The sequence below is a fragment of the Oncorhynchus keta genome, chromosome 29 (genome assembly GCF_023373465.1).
Source record: "Oncorhynchus keta strain PuntledgeMale-10-30-2019 chromosome 29, Oket_V2, whole genome shotgun sequence".
Lineage (NCBI taxonomy): Eukaryota > Metazoa > Chordata > Actinopteri > Salmoniformes > Salmonidae > Oncorhynchus > Oncorhynchus keta.
This window is the reverse complement of record NC_068449.1, coordinates 46662297-46680730: the sequence shown is the minus strand read 5'-3', so window position 1 is coordinate 46680730 and position 18434 is coordinate 46662297. Positions and strand designations below refer to the sequence as shown.

Here is an 18434-nt window from a genome sequence, read left to right as displayed (position 1 = left end):
TTACCTAGATAACATCTTTCAACCAAGTCATGTCTCCAAAGCGAATTAAACACTACCTGGGGTGAGGCTTTGCAGTTAAAATAGTCATATTTTGAGTCCCATGGTATAAATAAAGGTCAAAATAATGACCATAAAAACGCTAAGGTGGAAATTGTTGTTGGCCACTGTTCATGTCTATTTACACTGAAGAGAAAGAGTGTTATTGGTTGGCATCATAGTTTAAAGGGTGTGGTTAAATGAAAAGGCTATGCCCCGGGTCCTCGAGTACCCCAACAGTACACATTTTTAATGTAGTCCTGGACAAACACACCTCATTCAACTTATTGAGGGCTTGATGATTAGTTCACAAGTTGAATCAGGTGTGCTTATCCAGAGGTACTCGAGGATCAGGGCTGGGAAACACTGCAATCATGGGATAATAATAATAATACACATAACAGATATAGATGAAGGTTTATAGAGGAGCACAAACAAATATCTGATTTAAGTGTAACTCCTACTTATTACCCAGTGACTTGGGAGGTCTATAAGCGCCACAGTAGGAGTTGTTGACAGTTACCGTAGGTCCAACAGAGGAAGTGGAAGATGCAGTCTTTAAAAAAAAAAAAAATTGATGTTCCTAAACAGGCTTCCCACAGTCTCCTTTCATTCAATGGGCATCGCATTTAATACAACATTGATATGCCACTGACTAGGCTACTGTGCTGGCTAAATCAATGCCACAGCCAGCCTTAATTGGCAGTTTGGCACACATTTTTTAGGACACCTCAAATATTTCCACCCCTCCCATCTCAGTGATAGCAAGTTGATGTTAGACTGGTAGGGTACTATCGCGGGAGATCGCGAGACGCCTTCCCCCGTTCGTAAATTGCCTCCAGGGTGTCAGAGTGCTCTCTGGGTCATTCATAAATTCAGAGATTTGTCAGATTGTTTGTTTTTAAATTCAGACCGTTTCACTCTTGGTCATGTAGAAACCAGTCATGTGAAATCCATAGATTAAGGCTTAATGAATCTAAACTCAGCAAAAAAAAGAAACGTCCCTTTTTCAGGACCCTGTCTTTCAAAGATAATTTGTAAAAATCCAAATAACGTCACAGATCTTCATTGTAAAGGGTTTAAACACTGTTTCCTATGCTTGTTCAATGAACCATAAACAATTCATGAACATGCACCTGTGGAACGGTCATTAAGACACTAACAGCTTACAGACGGTAGGCAATTAAGGTCACAGTTATGAAAACTTAGGACACTAAAGAGGCCTTTCCACTGACTCTGAAATACATCAAAAGAAAGATGTCCAGGATCCCTGCTCATCTGCGTGAACGTGCCTTAGGCATGCTGCAAGGAGGCATGAGGACTGCAGATGTGGCCAGGGCAATAAATTGCAATGTCCGTACTGTGAGTTGCCTAAGACAGCGCTTCAGGAAGACGGGACGGACAGCTGATCATCCTCGCAGTGGCAGACCACGTGTAACAACACCTGCAAAGGATCGGTACATCCGAACATCACACCTGCTGGACAGGTACAGGATGGCAACAACACAACGCACAATCCATCCAGCAGTGCTCAGATTGTCCACAATAGGCTGAGAGAGGCTGGACTGAGGGCTTGTAGGCCTGTTGTAAGGCAGGTCCTCTCCAGACATCACCGGCAACAACGTCGTCTGTGGGCACAAACCCACCGTCGCTGGACCAGACAGGACTGGTGCTCTTCACTGATGAGTCGCGGTTTTGTCTCACCAGGGGAGATGGTCGGATTCGCATTTATCGTCGAATGAATGAGCGTTACACCGAGGCGTGTACTCTGGAGCGGGATCGATTTGGAGGTGGAAGGTCCATCATGGTCTGAGGCGGTGTGTCACAACATCACCGGACTGAGATTGTTGTCATTGCAGGCAATCTCAACGCTGTGCATTACAGGGAAGATATCCTCCTCCCTCATGTGGTACCCTTCCTGCAGGCTCATCCTGACATGACCCTCCAGCTTGACAATGCCACCAGCCATACTGCTCGTTCTGTGTGTGATTTCCTGCAAGCCAGGAATGTCAGTGTTCTGCCATGGCCAGCGAAGAGCCCGGATCTCAATCCCATTGAGCATGTCTGGGACTTGGATCGGAGGGTAAGGGCTAGGGACGTTCCCCCCAGAAATGTTCGGGAACTTGCAGGTGCCTTGGTGGAGGAGTGGGGTAACATCTCACAGCAAGAACTGGCAAATCAGGTGCAGTCCATGAGGAGGAGATGCACTGCAGTACTTAATGCAGCTGGTGGCCACACCAGGTACTGACTGTTACTTTTGATTTTGACCCACCCTTTGTTCTGGGACACATTATGCCATTTCTGTTAGTCACAAGTCTGTGGAACTTGTTCAGTTTATGTCTCAGCTGTTGAATCTTGTTATGTTCATACAAATATTTACACGTTAAGTTTGCTGAAAATAAACGCAGTTGACAGTGAGAGGATGTTTCATTTAATGCTGAGTATATTTCATTTGACTGATTTCCTTCTATGAACTGTCACTCAGTAAAATCTTAGAACTGTTTGCATGTTGTGTATTATATTTTTGGTCTGTATATACATTAAACAAAAAAAAATAAACTCAACATGCAACAATTTCAAATATTTTACTGAGTTACAGTTCATATAAGGAAATCAGTCAATTGAAGTAGATTTATTAGGCACTAATCTATGGATTTCACACGATTGGGAATACAGGCATGCATCTTGGTTACAGATGCCTTAGATAAAATTTTAAAAAGTAATGTATTCTCATTCTTTGAAAAAGCCTTCTAAACCTCTTAATATCACTACACCACTTATTCAAGTCCGATGTGTGACAAGATGGGGAAATAAAATGGGATGAGACAAACTTGGGAAGGCTGTGGCGCCATTTCGGCAACTCCAAATTAGGCATTTTTAAGGCGTAATGAGATTATATAAACAGTCATTTCTGCACCGGAAACCAGGATCAGTATCAGGTCTTTGCGCTTATTGTGACATAATGGTGAATATCGGATCCTTGGCCCAGCTGAAGATCTATAAACTCAAAACACACTTAATTTAACACTTCACCAGGCCTTGTGTTATGCCTTATGAAGAGCCTACAGTATTTTATAATTTACCTAGGTATTTTTGGCAATATAAGCTTTCAAGTTATGCCCACCTGACCCAGATTGCGATTAATAATGGACCGTTTTTGGATTGCGTAAATGATAAAAGAATTTATAAGTTTAAAGATAATGGTTAAATAATTCTACCCTGAAACTTCACCATTAGGGATTATAGTTTATGTAGCATTTATAAGGAATAATTAAAGTATTAAACATAAGTCCAACTAGGTTGGACTGGGAGGGAGAGAAATGTTGTGTGTATGTGTGTGCCTAAGAAAATACAGAGAACAATTAAACTGTGGTTGACCCGACCTGGCTAGAACTCTGAGAAACATATGATAGGACAGGGAGTACTTCTCAAGGTTTCTCTAATCTCGGGGGAATGGAACTGTCGGCCGGATAGTGATACATAGTGGTGAGAACTCTGGAGAAGGATACAACTCACCTACTGTTTGTGTGGAAGTATGTGCGCAAGTATAAAATGGATGTCTTTGTATAATGGACTTCAGAACGTTCCTCTGAATAAACTATACTAACCTTTTGCATAAGCTGAGTCTTTGCCTAATTATTATTAAACCCATGGTCTTACAAACTTTGGGGATTGGTCAAAGCTATTGATTGTTAGTTATTATCATTGTGATTGAAAATTCTCATGACAGTAAACAACAGTGATGTGATGGTGGGGATTTAGAGCTGTGTTCCAAGCTTAAATTACTCAATGGCCAAGCAAGGAGAGCAACAAAAAAAATATGCATTGGATATTTGAAAGCTCTTTCCTTGAGTCATAAGATTCCATTTGACAGATGTTGCAAAAAGTACAGTAAATGTAAAATGCACATAAAATCTAGTGTAATATTTGGATTCAGCCTTGTGTCCTCACCTTTGGTCTGCATTTCCCCATAATCTCCAGTGTTCCCTTTCAATTACTACCATGGTTATGCATATGCTACTCATATTTCTTCTGCTCAAAATAGTTAACTTTATCGCTACCCATGTACATGCAATATCCCATTATTATTGAAGATACTAAAGTATTGTTTTTGAGTTGACGCATATAAACATCACGTCCCGTTTACAATAACTCAGATAAACTTGTATCATGGTTATGAGAAATCCGGCTATGGGTTATGTTGATCTTAGACGGGATATGGTGGCATGTTTAGCCCCACCTGTTTTGAGCCCCACATTTTTAGCTAAAAATAAATAAAATAATGTGCATGTTATTTTGGCATTAATACGTGTCACATTAGTTTGCAAACAATGTCAAATATTATACAAAATCATTGAGTTAATAAAACATCCATACAAACAGTCTCTTTTTTTTTCTTTCTTGAGTAAGTCACCTCCAAAATGCAGGTGTTTCAGTCTAGCTAAGTGCTTTCTGTGGTGGTGGGGAAGCCAGCTTAAAATACAGAGTGTAGGGGTTGGTAATATTCTGTAGTTTCTTCGTGATTGACTCAGTGTTATGTCACTCATGTGGACACTATGTCACTGCCAAATCTAAGGGCTCAAAAATGCAAGCACCTTGGGTGCTGCCATAGAGTTACATTAGAAGTGCCCATCCAAGAAGGCTCAAGGTCATTGGCCGCAAATAAAATTACATCAAATCACGTTATATCTACAGTAGCTTTGATTGGACTGATCATGTCAACATCATTACTATCAAAATCTTAGCTAGCAGTCATCATGAATCAAGTCGACAATCTACTGGCAAATCCTTTTTACTCCTTGTCATATGAAGAGAAATAATGATGAGAAACTATAGATAAAACGTATCGGTACTCATCGGCCTTTGGACATAGACATTACTCAAGTTGGAAATTTCAAAGGAGTGGTTTGGAAGGAATCAGTGGCTATCCGCAAGCATTGCAAAGCAATCACGAGCCTGCTATTCAGTGGGGTGGGTGTGTGGTCCCAATTGTCGGTTTAAAGGTCTCTTTTCCATGCTTAAAATTAAAACATTCAACATTGGCCATGCTGTCAATCCATCATAATTTCTGCCGCACTCAAAACAACTTAACTCAGAACTGGGAATCTGACTTCAGTGAGTTCAAGACAACTGGGAACTCAGGAAAAAATGAGCTCGGAATGGGAAAATACATTTTGAACGGTCATCCAACTCGGAATTGTAAGTTGGGAACTCGGGTCTCTTTTTAGAGCTACGACCTGAAGATCACTGACGTCGTCATGATTCAACCTTGTTTTTTTCAGAGTTCCCAGTTGTCTTGAAAGCACCATGAATCCAGATAATCACAGACTTTGACAAAATTTGCCTACGAAAGACCGCAGCGCCACCTTCCTGTTCAAGTGAGAACAGCACAAGGTGAGTACAAAAATGTCTTGTATGCTGCTGCATAAATTATGTAATATGCCAGGGAGATATGTATACTGTAGCTAAGAAAGTAATACTAAGTGTATGTTCTGTAGTAAGCTGTTAGTAGGCCATATGCTTCACCCTAATAACTTTTAAAAATTTCACCTACTGTTCTGACTTGGTGGTGCACATGTTTTATAACCTGTTTTAGAGAAATCTAATAATTGAATATTGTAAGAGCTTTCATTGCCTGCTTAAATGACCTTTAACTAGGCAAGTCAATTAAGAACAAATTCTTATTTACAATGACGGCCTAACTGCCTTGTTCAGGGGCAGAATGACAGATTTTTAACTTGTCATCTCGGAGATTCGATCTTGCAACCTTTCGTTCACTGGCCCAACGCTCTAACCACTAGGCTACCTGCCGTGTTGAAGGCACCGTGCCTCCTTCATTGTAAAAAATATTTTGGAAGCTATAGAAATATTTATTATTATCTACATTCATTTTTGCCACGTTTTGTATATTACAGACCCCTTAATTCATACTTTTAAATGAATATGTGAGTTAAAACAAAAATATAGCATTTTCCTGAAGTATAATTTTTTCAGGTGACTAATGTTACTCTCCCCACAAAAAAAAGAAGTAATACATGTAATTGAAATACTGTAGGATTCCGTTCATTCATACTAGGGAGTGCCAATATGGCTGACCGGTCACTTTCTTTCACTACAAATGTGGTGGAAAAATTACAGTAAATTACCTAATAAGAATGGCTGGTTAGATCCCATCAGTGTCAAGGACAGAAACCTATAGGTTCGAAGGAAGCCGAGGCCAATTTTTATTCTAAATGATACACAGGCAAATAAAAAGGGCATGACAACATGATTTCTCATTTATTAACAGATTTGATCACCTATTTTTTTTAGTACATAAAGGAACAGGTACCACCTGATTATGCTGAATAATGTTGGGGGGGAGACATTATATTTGTTTTGAATAGAACATAGGCAAAACCAAATTCAGAGAGGACATGTTGTGTTACACTTCAATGACAGTGTTTTGGCTATGCTAGCACACCAAACAAGTCTGTATCATGTAAGAATATGAGTGTACCCAGAGGCTCAAACGAGGGACCTAGTAATCCAAAAAAAAACTCTTACCCAAATACACTACACATAACTATAATACACTACATGACCAAAAGTATGTGGACACCTACTTGTTGAACATCTGAATCCAAAATCATGGGCATTAATATGGAGTTGGTGCCCCCCTTTGCTGCTATAACAGCCTCCACTCTCCTGGGAAGGCTTTTCCACTAGATGTTGGGACATTGCTGCAGGGACTTTCTTCCATTCAGCCACAAAAGCATTAGTGAGGTCCTGTATCTATGTTTGGCATTTAGGCCTGGCTCGCAATCCGTGTTCCAATTCATCCCTAAGGGGTTAAGGTCAGGGATCTGTGCAGGACTGTCAAGTTCTTCCACACCGATCTTGACAAAACATTTCTTTATGGACCTCGCTTTGTGCATAGGGGCATTGTAATGCTGAAACAGGAAAGAGCCATTGCGCATGGTGATCTTAGGGTGGTGTGCGGCTGCTCAGCCATGGAAACCCATATCATGAAGCTCCCGACAAACAGTTTTTGTGCCGACGTTCTTCCTTCCAGAGGCAGTCTGGAACTCGGTAGTGAGCGTTGCAACAGAGGACAGACAATTTTTATGAGCTACGATCTTCAGCACTCGCCAGTCCCGTTCTGTGAGCTTGTGTGGCCTACTACTTCGTGGCTGCGCTGTTGTTGCTCCTAGACATTTCCACTTCACAATCACAGCACTTACATTTGACCGGGGCAGCTCTAAATGGGCAGAAACGTGATGAACTGACTTCTTGGAACCAAGGCATCCTATGATGGTGCCATGTTGAAGGTCACAAATCTTCAGTATGGGCCATTCTACTGCTAATGTTTGTCTTTGGAGATTGCATGTCCTGTGTGCTCGATTGTAAACACCTGTCAACAATTTGAAGGGGTGTCCACATACTGGTCATGTAGTGTATGTCAGCTAAACAATGGTTCCCAGAAATCCCCTGCGTAAAACTCATACACTTCTATGATTTCTTCCCATTGTGGACACTCCTGTGTCTGATAAGGTTATTCTGGAAGGAGAAGCTCTTGTAACACAGCTTACACTTAAAGGGCCTCTCCTTGGTGTGAACAGTCTGGTGCTTCTTCACATAGTTTGCCTCAGCGAAACGCTTCCCACAGGTGAGGCAGGCGTACGGCTTGTCGGCATCCGTCCTAATGCTCGGCCTCCCACGTTGTGACCCAATGACACCAGAGGCGGTAGAAGCAGGAGCCACCACCCTCAGGTGGTTAGTCTTTGAGCTCCCTCCTTGACCTCTAGCCATTGTTTGAATGTTGTTGGGATTGTGTGCTGTGTTATAGGCTAGGTACTTCTCGTGGTGAACGTCCATCCTGACCCTGTCTGTATTTGTGGGGTAACCATGAGGTAGCTGAGGAAGGCTAGACCCAGGCTTTCTATGAACCCAGTCACCAGGCATTAGACGAGACCCTGAAGACAGACTTCCTGAAAGACCACCACCAGGGGGGTCTCCCACCACGCTCTGTGAATGCTGAAGCCCAGGGTGACCTGCTCTGTTCATCATGGATACTGTGGTGTTTGTATCATAGGAACAGGAGGGTCTATCTCTATCAGCCCCAGGCCCTGCTTCATCCCTGCACTGAGACTGTGAAGAGAAGGGTCTGGGCTGCAGATTGGATCCCTGACTGGAGCCTCTGTCTCTCTGATGACCACCAGGACTGAGGTTGTTCAGTCCACCTGTCCACTGGTTGTGTTCTGTGTGGTGGTGGAGTCTCTGTCCCTCTTGGTTTGGTCCTAGTTGCGACTCGGGAAGGAACAGTGACATCTCCTGATCCAGGGTCCTGATCCGGGGCCAGGGTTTGTGACCAGCCGCTACAGAGGTCCAGTCTCTCCCGTCAGCAACACCGGACATCAGCAGGTCCTCATGGACTGCAGACTGTAAACACAAATTGTACAGAAGAACATAAATGTTTATATAAGAAACTCTTTGCTGTACACACAGAAACATGATATTATAAAATGTTAACCACAGTCAAGCCTATCTTTAACACTGTGATTTAAGGACCTAACAATATTGACCCATTCAAGTTTACTATAAAAAAAATGTCCACATGTTGATTCAAGAATTAAGTAAAATGTTTTGGTTCGACTGAGATAAGAGAAACTCAGTCCCGGCAATAATACAAAAATAACCGAGTCAATTTTGTATTTAAATTCAACAAAATGGTCATACACTCACATAATGTTGTACTTTTATTACACAAAACGATACATGTGAAGTAGAATAACTTTATTCACTATGGTAACACTTCCTGTAAATCTGGTAACTTCTCTTTGATAAAATTCATTTTGGAATAGTTTGGAAAAGGTTCAACATGACATTACACACAGCGTCACTACTTTATGTCCAGTGAACATTAATTAAAGGTCCAATGCAGCTGTTTTTATCTCAGTATCTAATCATTTCTGGTTAACAACTAAGTACCTTACTGTGATTGTTTTCAAAAGGTCAAAAATAGCTTCTTAGCCAAGAGCAATTTCTCAAGCAAGAATTGAACTAGGACTGTCTGGGAGTGGTGAGGGGAAAACTAGCTGTTGTTGGCAGAGAGGTTTGGCGCTCTCTTATTGGTCTATACACTAATTTACCACCTGGCTTCTGTCACCAGGCAGGGCCAAAACTCTATCCCACCAAAACAGCTCTTACACTAAAAGGGTATTATAATTTTCCCAATTTCAAAGTATTATTCTAACCTCAGTGAGAAAATATATCTAAATATCTCATGTTTTGACTGCACGATCATTTCACCATTATAAAGGTATAAACCCATAGGGACCCAGTGTCACTTTCATTAGTGAATCATTTTTACAGACACCATCACCTTATCATCTACTCTGCCTCATCATACTCATTCTTTCCTCAGTTCTTCTCATCCAGTTCCCTCTACATCCAAAATGACAGAATTAACTAACTAGCACTACATTACATGTCACTATACTCATGGGCCGTGTGCATTTTCTGCTGGTGTATCCTGAGGTAGCTCCTCTCTGAGAAACTCTTCCTGCAGTGAGTACAGGCAAACGGTCTCTCTCCAGTGTGGACCTTCAGGTGCATCTTCAGCTGGTGTTGATGGGGGAACCTATTCTCAGATTGGGGGCAGCTGTAGGGTTTCTCCCGTGTGGACCCTCTGGTCCCTCTCCAGGTTGAACAAGTCGGAAAAACTGTCCCCGCACAGGTGGCAGCTGAACGGTTCTCCCCCGTGTGCATTCTGGTGGATCTCCACCTGTTTGGGGAAACTGAAAGCTTTCTCACAGAATGAACACGGGAAGTGCTTGTCTTTGGCGCTGTCACCTTTACTGATTTACGTCTCTACTACTGTCATTTGTCTATGGACTTGTGTAGCCATTTAGTGTTGAGGAACTGGCATTGTCTGAGATCTGGTATAATATTAGGAGAGTGTGAGGAGGACAAAGACCAGAGAGTGTCTGTGTTGTCCCAGGATCCATATTCCAGTTGATAGATCCTATAGAAGGCAGGCTGAAGGCAGCACCTGTTGGGGCTCATTCTCTCCGAATCACAACTATAGGAGCAGGAAGGAGCAAGCCAAGTCTGTTCTCTCCAGCTGCATGCGGACACCTCCCCGTCCCCGCGGACCAAATCTATGTCTCATCCTGATCCCCCCTCATGAAAAAGTACTATAGTATAGTAATAAATACTATAGTATTAACTGTAGTGTTTTTGTTGACTTTACTGTAGTATTTCCTGTAGTATACACAGTTAACTATAATATAAAATACTGTAGTACTATACGTGTAGGTACAGTTGAAGTCGGAAGTTTACATACACCTTAGCCAAATACATTTAAACTCAGTTTTTCACAATTCCTGACATATAATCCTCGTAAAAATTCCCTGTCTTAGGTCAGTTAGGATCACCACTTTATTTTAAGAATGTTAAATGTTAAATGTCAGAATAATAGTAGAGAACGATTTATTTCAGCTTTTATTTCTTTCATCACATTCCCAGTGGGTCAGAAGTTTACATACACTCAAGTAGTATTTGGTAGCATTGCCTTTAAATTGTTTAACTTGGGTCAAACATTTCAGGTATCCTTACACAAGCTTTCCACAATAAGTTGGGTGAATTTTGTCCCATTCCTCCTGACAGAGCTGGTGTAACTACAGTGCCTTGCGAAAGTATTCGGCCCCCTTGAACTTTGAGACCTTTTGCCACATTTCAGGCTTCAAACATAAAGATATAAAACTGTATTTTTTTGTGAAGAATCAACAACAAGTGGGACACAATTTATTGGATATTTCAAACTTTTTTAACAAATCAAAACTGAAAAATTGGGCGTGCAAAATTATTCAGCCCCCTTAAGTTAATACTTTGTAGCGCCACCTTTTGCTGCGATTACAGCTGTAAGTCGCTTGGGGAATGTCTCTATCAGTTTTGCACATCGAGAGACTGAAATGTTTTCACATTCCTCCTTGCAAAACAGCTCGAGCTCAGTGAGGTTGGATGGAGAGCATTTGTGAACAGCAGTTTTTAGTTCTTTCCAGCCATTTTGCCGCAACTTTGGAAGTATGCTTGGGTTCATTGTCCATTTGGAAGACCCATTTGCGACCAAGCTTTAACTTCCTGACTGATGTCTTGAGATGTTGCTTCAATATATCCACATAATTTTCCATCCTCATGATGCCATCTATTTTGTGAAGTGCACCAGTCCCTCTTGCAGCAAAGCACCACCACAACATGATGCTGCCACCCCTGTGCTTCACGGTTGGGATGGTGTTCTTCAGCTTGCAAGCCTCCCCCTTTTTCCTCCAAATGTAAGGATGGTCATTATGGCCAAAAAGTTTAATCAGACCAGAGGACATTTCTCCAAAGAGTACAATCTTTGTGCCCATGTGCAGTTGCAAACTGTAGTCTGGCTTTTTTATGGCGGTTTTGTAGCAGTGGCTTCTTCCTTGCCGAGCGGCCTTTTAGATTATGTTGATATAGGGCTTGTTTGACTGTGGATATATATTATTTTGTGCCTGTTTCCTCCAGCATCTTCACAAGGTCCTTTGCTGTTGTTCTGGGATTGATTTGCACTTTTCGCAACAAAGTACGTTCATCTCTAACTAACTTAGTGTATGTAAACTTCTGGCCCATTGGAATTGTGACACAGTGAATTATAAGTGAAATAATCTGACTGTAAACAACTGTTGGGAAAATGACTTGTGTCATGCACAAAGTAGATGACCTAACCGACTTGCCAAAACTATAGTTTGTTAACAAGACATTTGTGGAGTGGTTGAAAAACGAGTTTTAATGATTCCAATCTAAGTGTATGTAAACTTCCGACTTCAACTGTAGGTAAGACCAAACGGATATAACCTGTAGGGAACACAGTGCCTTCGGAAAGTATTCAGATCCCTTGACTTTTTCCACATTGTTAGGTTACAGCCTTATTCTAACATGTTTCCCTCATCAATCTACACACAAGACCCCATAATGACAAAGCAAAAACAGGTTAAGACATTTTTGTTAATTTATTTTAAAAACTGAAATATCACATTTACCTACGTATTCAGACCCTTTACTCAGTACTTTGTTGAAGCACCGTTGGCAGCGATTACAGCCTCTTGGGTATGATGCTTGGCACACCTGTATTTGGGGAGTTTCTCCCATTCTTCTCTGCAGATCCTCTCAAGCTCGGTCAGGTTGGATGGGGAGCGTCGCTGCACAGCTATTTTAGATCGGGTTCAAGTCCGGGCTCTGGCTGGGCCACTCAAGGACATTCAGAGACTTGTCCCGAAACCACTCCTGCGTTGCCTTGGCTGTGTGCTTAGGGTCGTTGTCCTGTTGGAAGGTGAACTGTCGACCCAGTCTGAGGTCCTGAGCGCTCTGGAGCAGGTTTTCATCAAGGATCTCTCTGTACTTTGCTCTGTTCATCTTTCTCTCAATCCTGACTAGTCTCCCAGTCACTGCCGCTGAAAAACATCCCCACAGAATGATGCTGCCACCACCATGCTTCACCGTAGGGATGGTGCCAGGTTTCCTCCAAATGTGACTCTTGGCATTTAGGCCAAAGAGTTCAATCTTGGTTTCATCAGACCAGAGAATCTTGTTTCTTATGGTCAGAGTCTTTAGGTGCCTTTTTGGCAAACTCCAAGCGGGCTGTCATGTGCCTTTTACTGAGGAGTGGCTTCTGTCTGGCCACTCTACCATAAAGGCCTGATTGGTGGAGTGCTGCAGAGATGGTTGTCCTTCTGGAAGGTTCTCTCATCTCCACAGAGGAACTCTAAAACTCTGTCAGAGTAACCATAGGGCTCTTGGTCACCTCCCAGACCAAGGCCCTTCTCCCACGATTGCTCTGTTTGGCCGGGCGGCCAGCTCTAGGAAGGGTCTTGGTGGTTCCAAACTTCTTGCATTTAAGAATGATGGAGGCCTCTGTGTTCTTGGTGAAATTCAATGCTGCAGAAATGTTTTGATACCCTTTCCCAGATCTGCGCCTCGACACATTCCGGTCTTGCAGCTCTACGGATAATTCCTTCGACCTCATGGCTTGGTTTTTGCTCTGACATGCACTGTCCACTGTGGTACCTTATATAGACAGATGTGTGCCTTTCCAAATCATGTCCAATCAATTGAATTTAACACATGTGGACTCCAATGAAGTAGAAACATCAAGGATGATTAAAACCTCTCTAGGGTATGTGGACGCTAGCGTCCCACCTGGCCAACATTCAGTGAGATTGCAGAGCGCCAAATTCAAATACAGAAATACTCATTGTAAAAATTCAGAAAATATACAACTATTTTACATAGGTTTAAAGATTAACTTCTTGTGAATCCAACCAGTGTCAGATTTCAAAAATGCTTTACGACGAAAGCATACCGTACGATTATTTGAGAACATCGCCCAGCAGACAAATCATTACAAACAGTAACCAGCCAAGAAGAACAGTTACACAAGTCAGAAATAGAGATAAAAATGAATCACTTACCATTGATGATCTTCATATGGTTGCACTCAGAAGACATTCATTTATTCAATAAATGTTCCTTTTGTTTATATCCAAAAACCTTAGTTTTGTTCGTGCGTTTTCTTCAGTAATCCACAGGCTCAAACGCAGTCACAACAGGCAGACAAAATATCCAAATTGTATCCGTAAAGTTCATAGAAACATGTCAAATAAATGTTTATATTCAATCCTCAGGTTGTTTTTATCCTAAATAATCAATAATATTTCAACCAGACAATAACGTCGTCAATATAAAAGGTAAAGAAGAAAGGCACTCTCTTGGTCACTCGCATGAAAAAGCTCTGTGACACAGCAGGGTCCACTCATTCAGACTGCTCTTACTCCATCATTTTTCAGAATACATTCCTGAAACTGAAATTTCTAAAGACTCTTGACATCTAGTGGAAGGCATGGGAACTGCAATTTGAGTCCTAAATCAATGGATACTGTAATGGCATTGAATAGAAAACTACAAACACAACAAATAATCCTACTTCCTGAATTGATTTTTCTCAGGTTTTCGCCTGCTAAATCAGTTATGTTATACTCACAGACACCATTTTAACAGTTTTGGAAACTTTAGAGAGTTTTCTATCCAAATCTACCAATATGCATATCCAATTTTCTGGGCCTGAGTAACAAGGCAGTTTAATTTGGGCACGCTTTTCATCCAAAATTCCTACTCTAGAGAAGTTAATGGAAACAGAATGCACCTGAGCTCAATTTCGAGTCTAATAGCAAAGGGTTTGAATACTTATATAAAGAAGGTATCTGTTTTTTATTTGTATTAAATTTACAAAGATTTCTAAAAACCTGTTTTCACTTTGGCATTATGGGGTATTGTGTGTATACTACTAGGAATATTTTTGGGGGTTGTGGCTAATAGTGTTGTTCCCCAGGCCAGAGTTGAGGACGCTTGTACCATCCACTGACCTCCACTATCTCGCCCTGCTCAGTGATATGGTCCCCTGGGCCCTTGGCTGCGCCCGTCTGGGATTCCAAGATGGCTGCCCATTCTCCCTTGTTAGGCTCCAGCCAACCACCTGCAGGAAGAAGTTACAAAATAGACATTTACAAACATGGCAGAGAAAACTCTAAATATGGAGTTTGAGTCAATGTCCTGGTCAAGTACATAAATGATGTGTGTGAACATAAGTTGTATTGATTGTATTTTATAAATGAAGAAAATAATAACCAGATGCATCACTATTCCCATTGAAGATCTGTACTGTGTGTAGGCTATATTTATTTTTCTCTTACCTTGCTCCCCCATTTTTAGTCCACTCAGCAGATCAATGCTCTCTGGTTCGTCTTCTATTGTCTCCACTTTGACTATCAACAGATCAGGCTTCCCATTCTCCATGTCTACTGACTGTAAGAGATAGTGAGAGGATGTTGGATCAAGAAATCTGATATGAGCACCCTGCTATGGAGAATCTTCTGATTGAGCACTGAGGGATTGCCATGAGTACTATGCAAACATATTAGTTGACTTGATTACATGACACTCTTTAAAGAGATGAATCAGATGAACTTGTGGATACCATTATTGTCTCTGTGTCCAGTATGCAGGCAGTTAAGAGGTAATTCAGCGAACCAATGCTCACTAGCTTGCTAGCTGTACCAGAAGACTTCCAGTGTTTGCCGCTAAGCTAGTTAGCACTGGTTCACAAAATTACCTCTAACTTCCCTTTAATGGTTTGATAATTCAAAGGCATGGTACCACACTTAATACAAAATAAATCAAGACCTGGGTCCTTATTCACAAAGAATCTTAGAGTAGGAGTGCTGATCTAGGATCTTTCCAACTAATCTTATTCATTATTATCTTAAAGGAAAAAAGGATCCTAGATCACTCCGACTCTGATGCCACATTCAAAGCAATTGGGAAAATATGAGGTCAAATCTTGACATCGGTGATATTCAGGTCGGAAAGTCGGAGCTCTAGAAAGAGACCCGAGTTGGAATTCCAGGTTGGATGACCGGACGCACTTAAATCGGAAGTCTGAGATTTCTGAGTTCCCAGTTCCGAGTTGTTTTAACGCGGCATGAGAGCCCACTCTATGGTTCATCCTATGGTACTACAGCCATACATTTTTTAGATGTGTATATATATTTTTTTTTTCTCCATGGCCAATACACAGAATTCATTTTCTGAATTGAACATCATTTCATGGAATGTGAAGTTTATGGCACATCGCATTAAAAGGAAACAAATATTTAATTACCTAAATAAATTCAAATGTGTCATAGCTAATGTTCCCTCAGCTGCATGTCCAGCAGCTTCCCGAGGCTGCCAGGGCAGCTCCCCGAGACTAACCCGGACGACACTGGGCCAAATGTGGGCCGCCCTATGGGACTCCAATCACGGTCGGTTGTGATACAGCCTGGAATCGAGCCAGGGTCTGTAGTGATGCCTCTAGCACTGAGATGCAGTCACTTAGACCGCTGCGCCACTCGGGAGCCCTAATAAGCTAAGTAGACAATAGGCAGAGGGTAGCATCGTTTGTGTGATTCTCTGTAATAATGGTATGGGAATAATAATGCTTTTTATTTTGTAAAGTGGTTTCTTGCATCAAACACAACATTTTCAGTCACCTCCTTGTCTGAAGGACAAGTGGATAAACAGGTTAATGTCAGGCCCTGCATGTTTTTCTCATGGAATGTAGGCATTGAACACCACACATTGGCTGCTACTGTAGGCTGAATGATAGAATAGCTATTAACATGTTAAAATGTTATGGAATGCATTTTCTCCATTGTTTTTGATGGTAGGCCACTCTGGTAGGTCTACATTATGATCAAATAGCCACAAATAGCCACAGTAGCCTACATGGCCACTGTTAAACTGTACCATAAAGCAGGTACAGCCTCAGTGTTCCGGCGTGCTGGAAATTGCTGCTTGCACTCAGCAGACCTGAAATTTGCTCAGTGCCCAATTTTTTTTGAGGGAACATTGGTCATGGCCCTGTTGCAAGAAACTCATTTAATGGGACAAGACATGGAAGAAATTTTAAAAGATTGTGATAGAGAAATACATTTAACATCTTACTCACCCAAAGTAAGGGGAGTGGCTTATAAGGTTAATTTAGAACCTGTCAATTCCAATTGCACGCTCCCTCAAAACATCTGTGGCATTGTGTTGTGTGACAAAACGGCACATTTTAGAATGGCCTTTTATTGTCCCCAGCACAATGCGAACCTGTGTAATGATCATGCTGTTTAATCAGCTTCTTGATATGCCACACCTGTCAGGTGGATGGATTATATTGGCAAAGGAGAAATGCTCACTAACAGGGATGTAAACTAATTTTGTGCATATGGAACATTTCTGGAATCATTTATTTTAGCTAATGAAAAATGGGAGCAACACTTTAGATGTTGCATTTTATATTTTGGTTCAGTATATATCATTTTGGCGAATTTATTTTGCATTTTCTTTTCTTATTGGACCCACCACTTAGCCATTTCTCTCCTTTTCTATTCGTTTTTATATCAACTTTCTTTTATTGTCCAGACGCCACAATCCTAACCATATTAGCAATGGTGTTTTCCCACTAATTGCATTTTGGCAAATGTTTGAAAATGTTGTTTTCTTGGCTGCTTCATTACATGAGTTGCATGTTCTGTTAAGATGCATTACCGTAATCTAAATGTGATTTATGTCATTCTGAGAAACGTGGGTGGATATTAATGGGTTATGCACCCACGGCATATTGGTCCGGTAATTTTCTCAAATGGACGGTAAATAAATCTTCCCGGTTACATTGTCCGGCGCCACATTTTCCTAACGGAAATCCTGACGTTTTAAATAAATCATTGTTAATTAAAAAATAAAAAAGCTTTGTGAATACGGACCCTGACCAAATATAATTCAGACAGTAGTTCACAATGGGCTCACCTCAGTGAGACTGTGTGTGGTCCTGTGCTGCTCAGCTGGTTCCTCTGTGGGTTCAGGAGGTGGTGTAGTCTGGTTGTCCTCCATGACCATGGTCTCCTCAGGGTTCCCCAGGCCCTCCTCCTTCACCAGCAGTACCTCCTCATCCTCCTTGAAGAGAGAGGTGACACAGATTACATAGACATACACTCCTCAGGTAGGTACACACAGATAATAAACACAGTGTATATCCATCCCCACTACGTTTGAGTCCTACTGTAGTTACAGAATGACTTCATTGTTGTTAAACCCATCATGGTGGACATAAATATGTTGTGGGGAAATAGTCAAAAGTCACCATCAGACAAATCTGACTAAACTATTTTGACGTGTAAAGTAGGTGTTTGTTTGTGTGTGGGTATGTGTAGGTATATTTAGTAAGTTTATATTGGTTATAAAGCACTGTCAGGTGTATGCGAATAGGGGGAGATCGTATGTGATGTGTACTAAAGAGTCTTTAACTTGTCTCCTCCACTTCATCTATACTGATTTGAAGTGTATTTAACATGTGACGTCAAAAAGAGATCATAGCTTTCACCTGGTCAAGTCTGATCCCTTATTGACGTCACTTTCAATCAGTGTTAAATAAGTCATTTTATGCTTTGAGACAACGGAGACATGGATTGTGTATGTGTGCCATTCAGAGGGTGAAAGTGCCTATGAACGGGTGAAAGTGCCTATGAACGGGGTGTGGTAGTAGGTGCCAGGCGCACCAGTTTGTGTCAAGAACTGCAACGCTGCTCGTTTTGTCCCTTTCCAGTTTCCCGTTTGAATCAAAAATTCAGGTGTGTACACAGATAAACACACTTCCAACATCGAGTGTTTATCCATCCCCACTACGTTTGAGTCCTATACTGTAGTTACATAATGACTCCATTGCTGTTAAACCCATCATGGTGGACATAAATATGTTGTGGGTAAATGGGTCAGCTATGATAAGTCAAGTCATCAGACAAACCTGACTA

The 18434-nt window shown here is 41.5% G+C and overlaps 1 protein-coding gene across 2 annotated transcripts in view; it reads right to left on the bottom strand.

Moving 5' to 3' along the window:
* Positions 1-18434, bottom strand: part of LOC127906058 (uncharacterized) — a 34568-nt gene that overhangs the window by 824 nt on the left and 15310 nt on the right. The window contains exons 5-7 of one of the 2 annotated variants that reach the window (XM_052485307.1): positions 14793-14904; positions 14466-14575; positions 7608-8457 (exon numbers count right to left, since the gene is read on the bottom strand). In XM_052485307.1, the coding sequence (XP_052341267.1) occupies positions 7608-8457; positions 14466-14575; positions 14793-14904 (1072 nt within the window). Of the gene's footprint in view, positions 1-6296; positions 8458-14465; positions 14576-14792; positions 14905-18434 lie in introns of those variants that run through there. The other variant, XM_035742095.2, reaches the window with a different exon arrangement.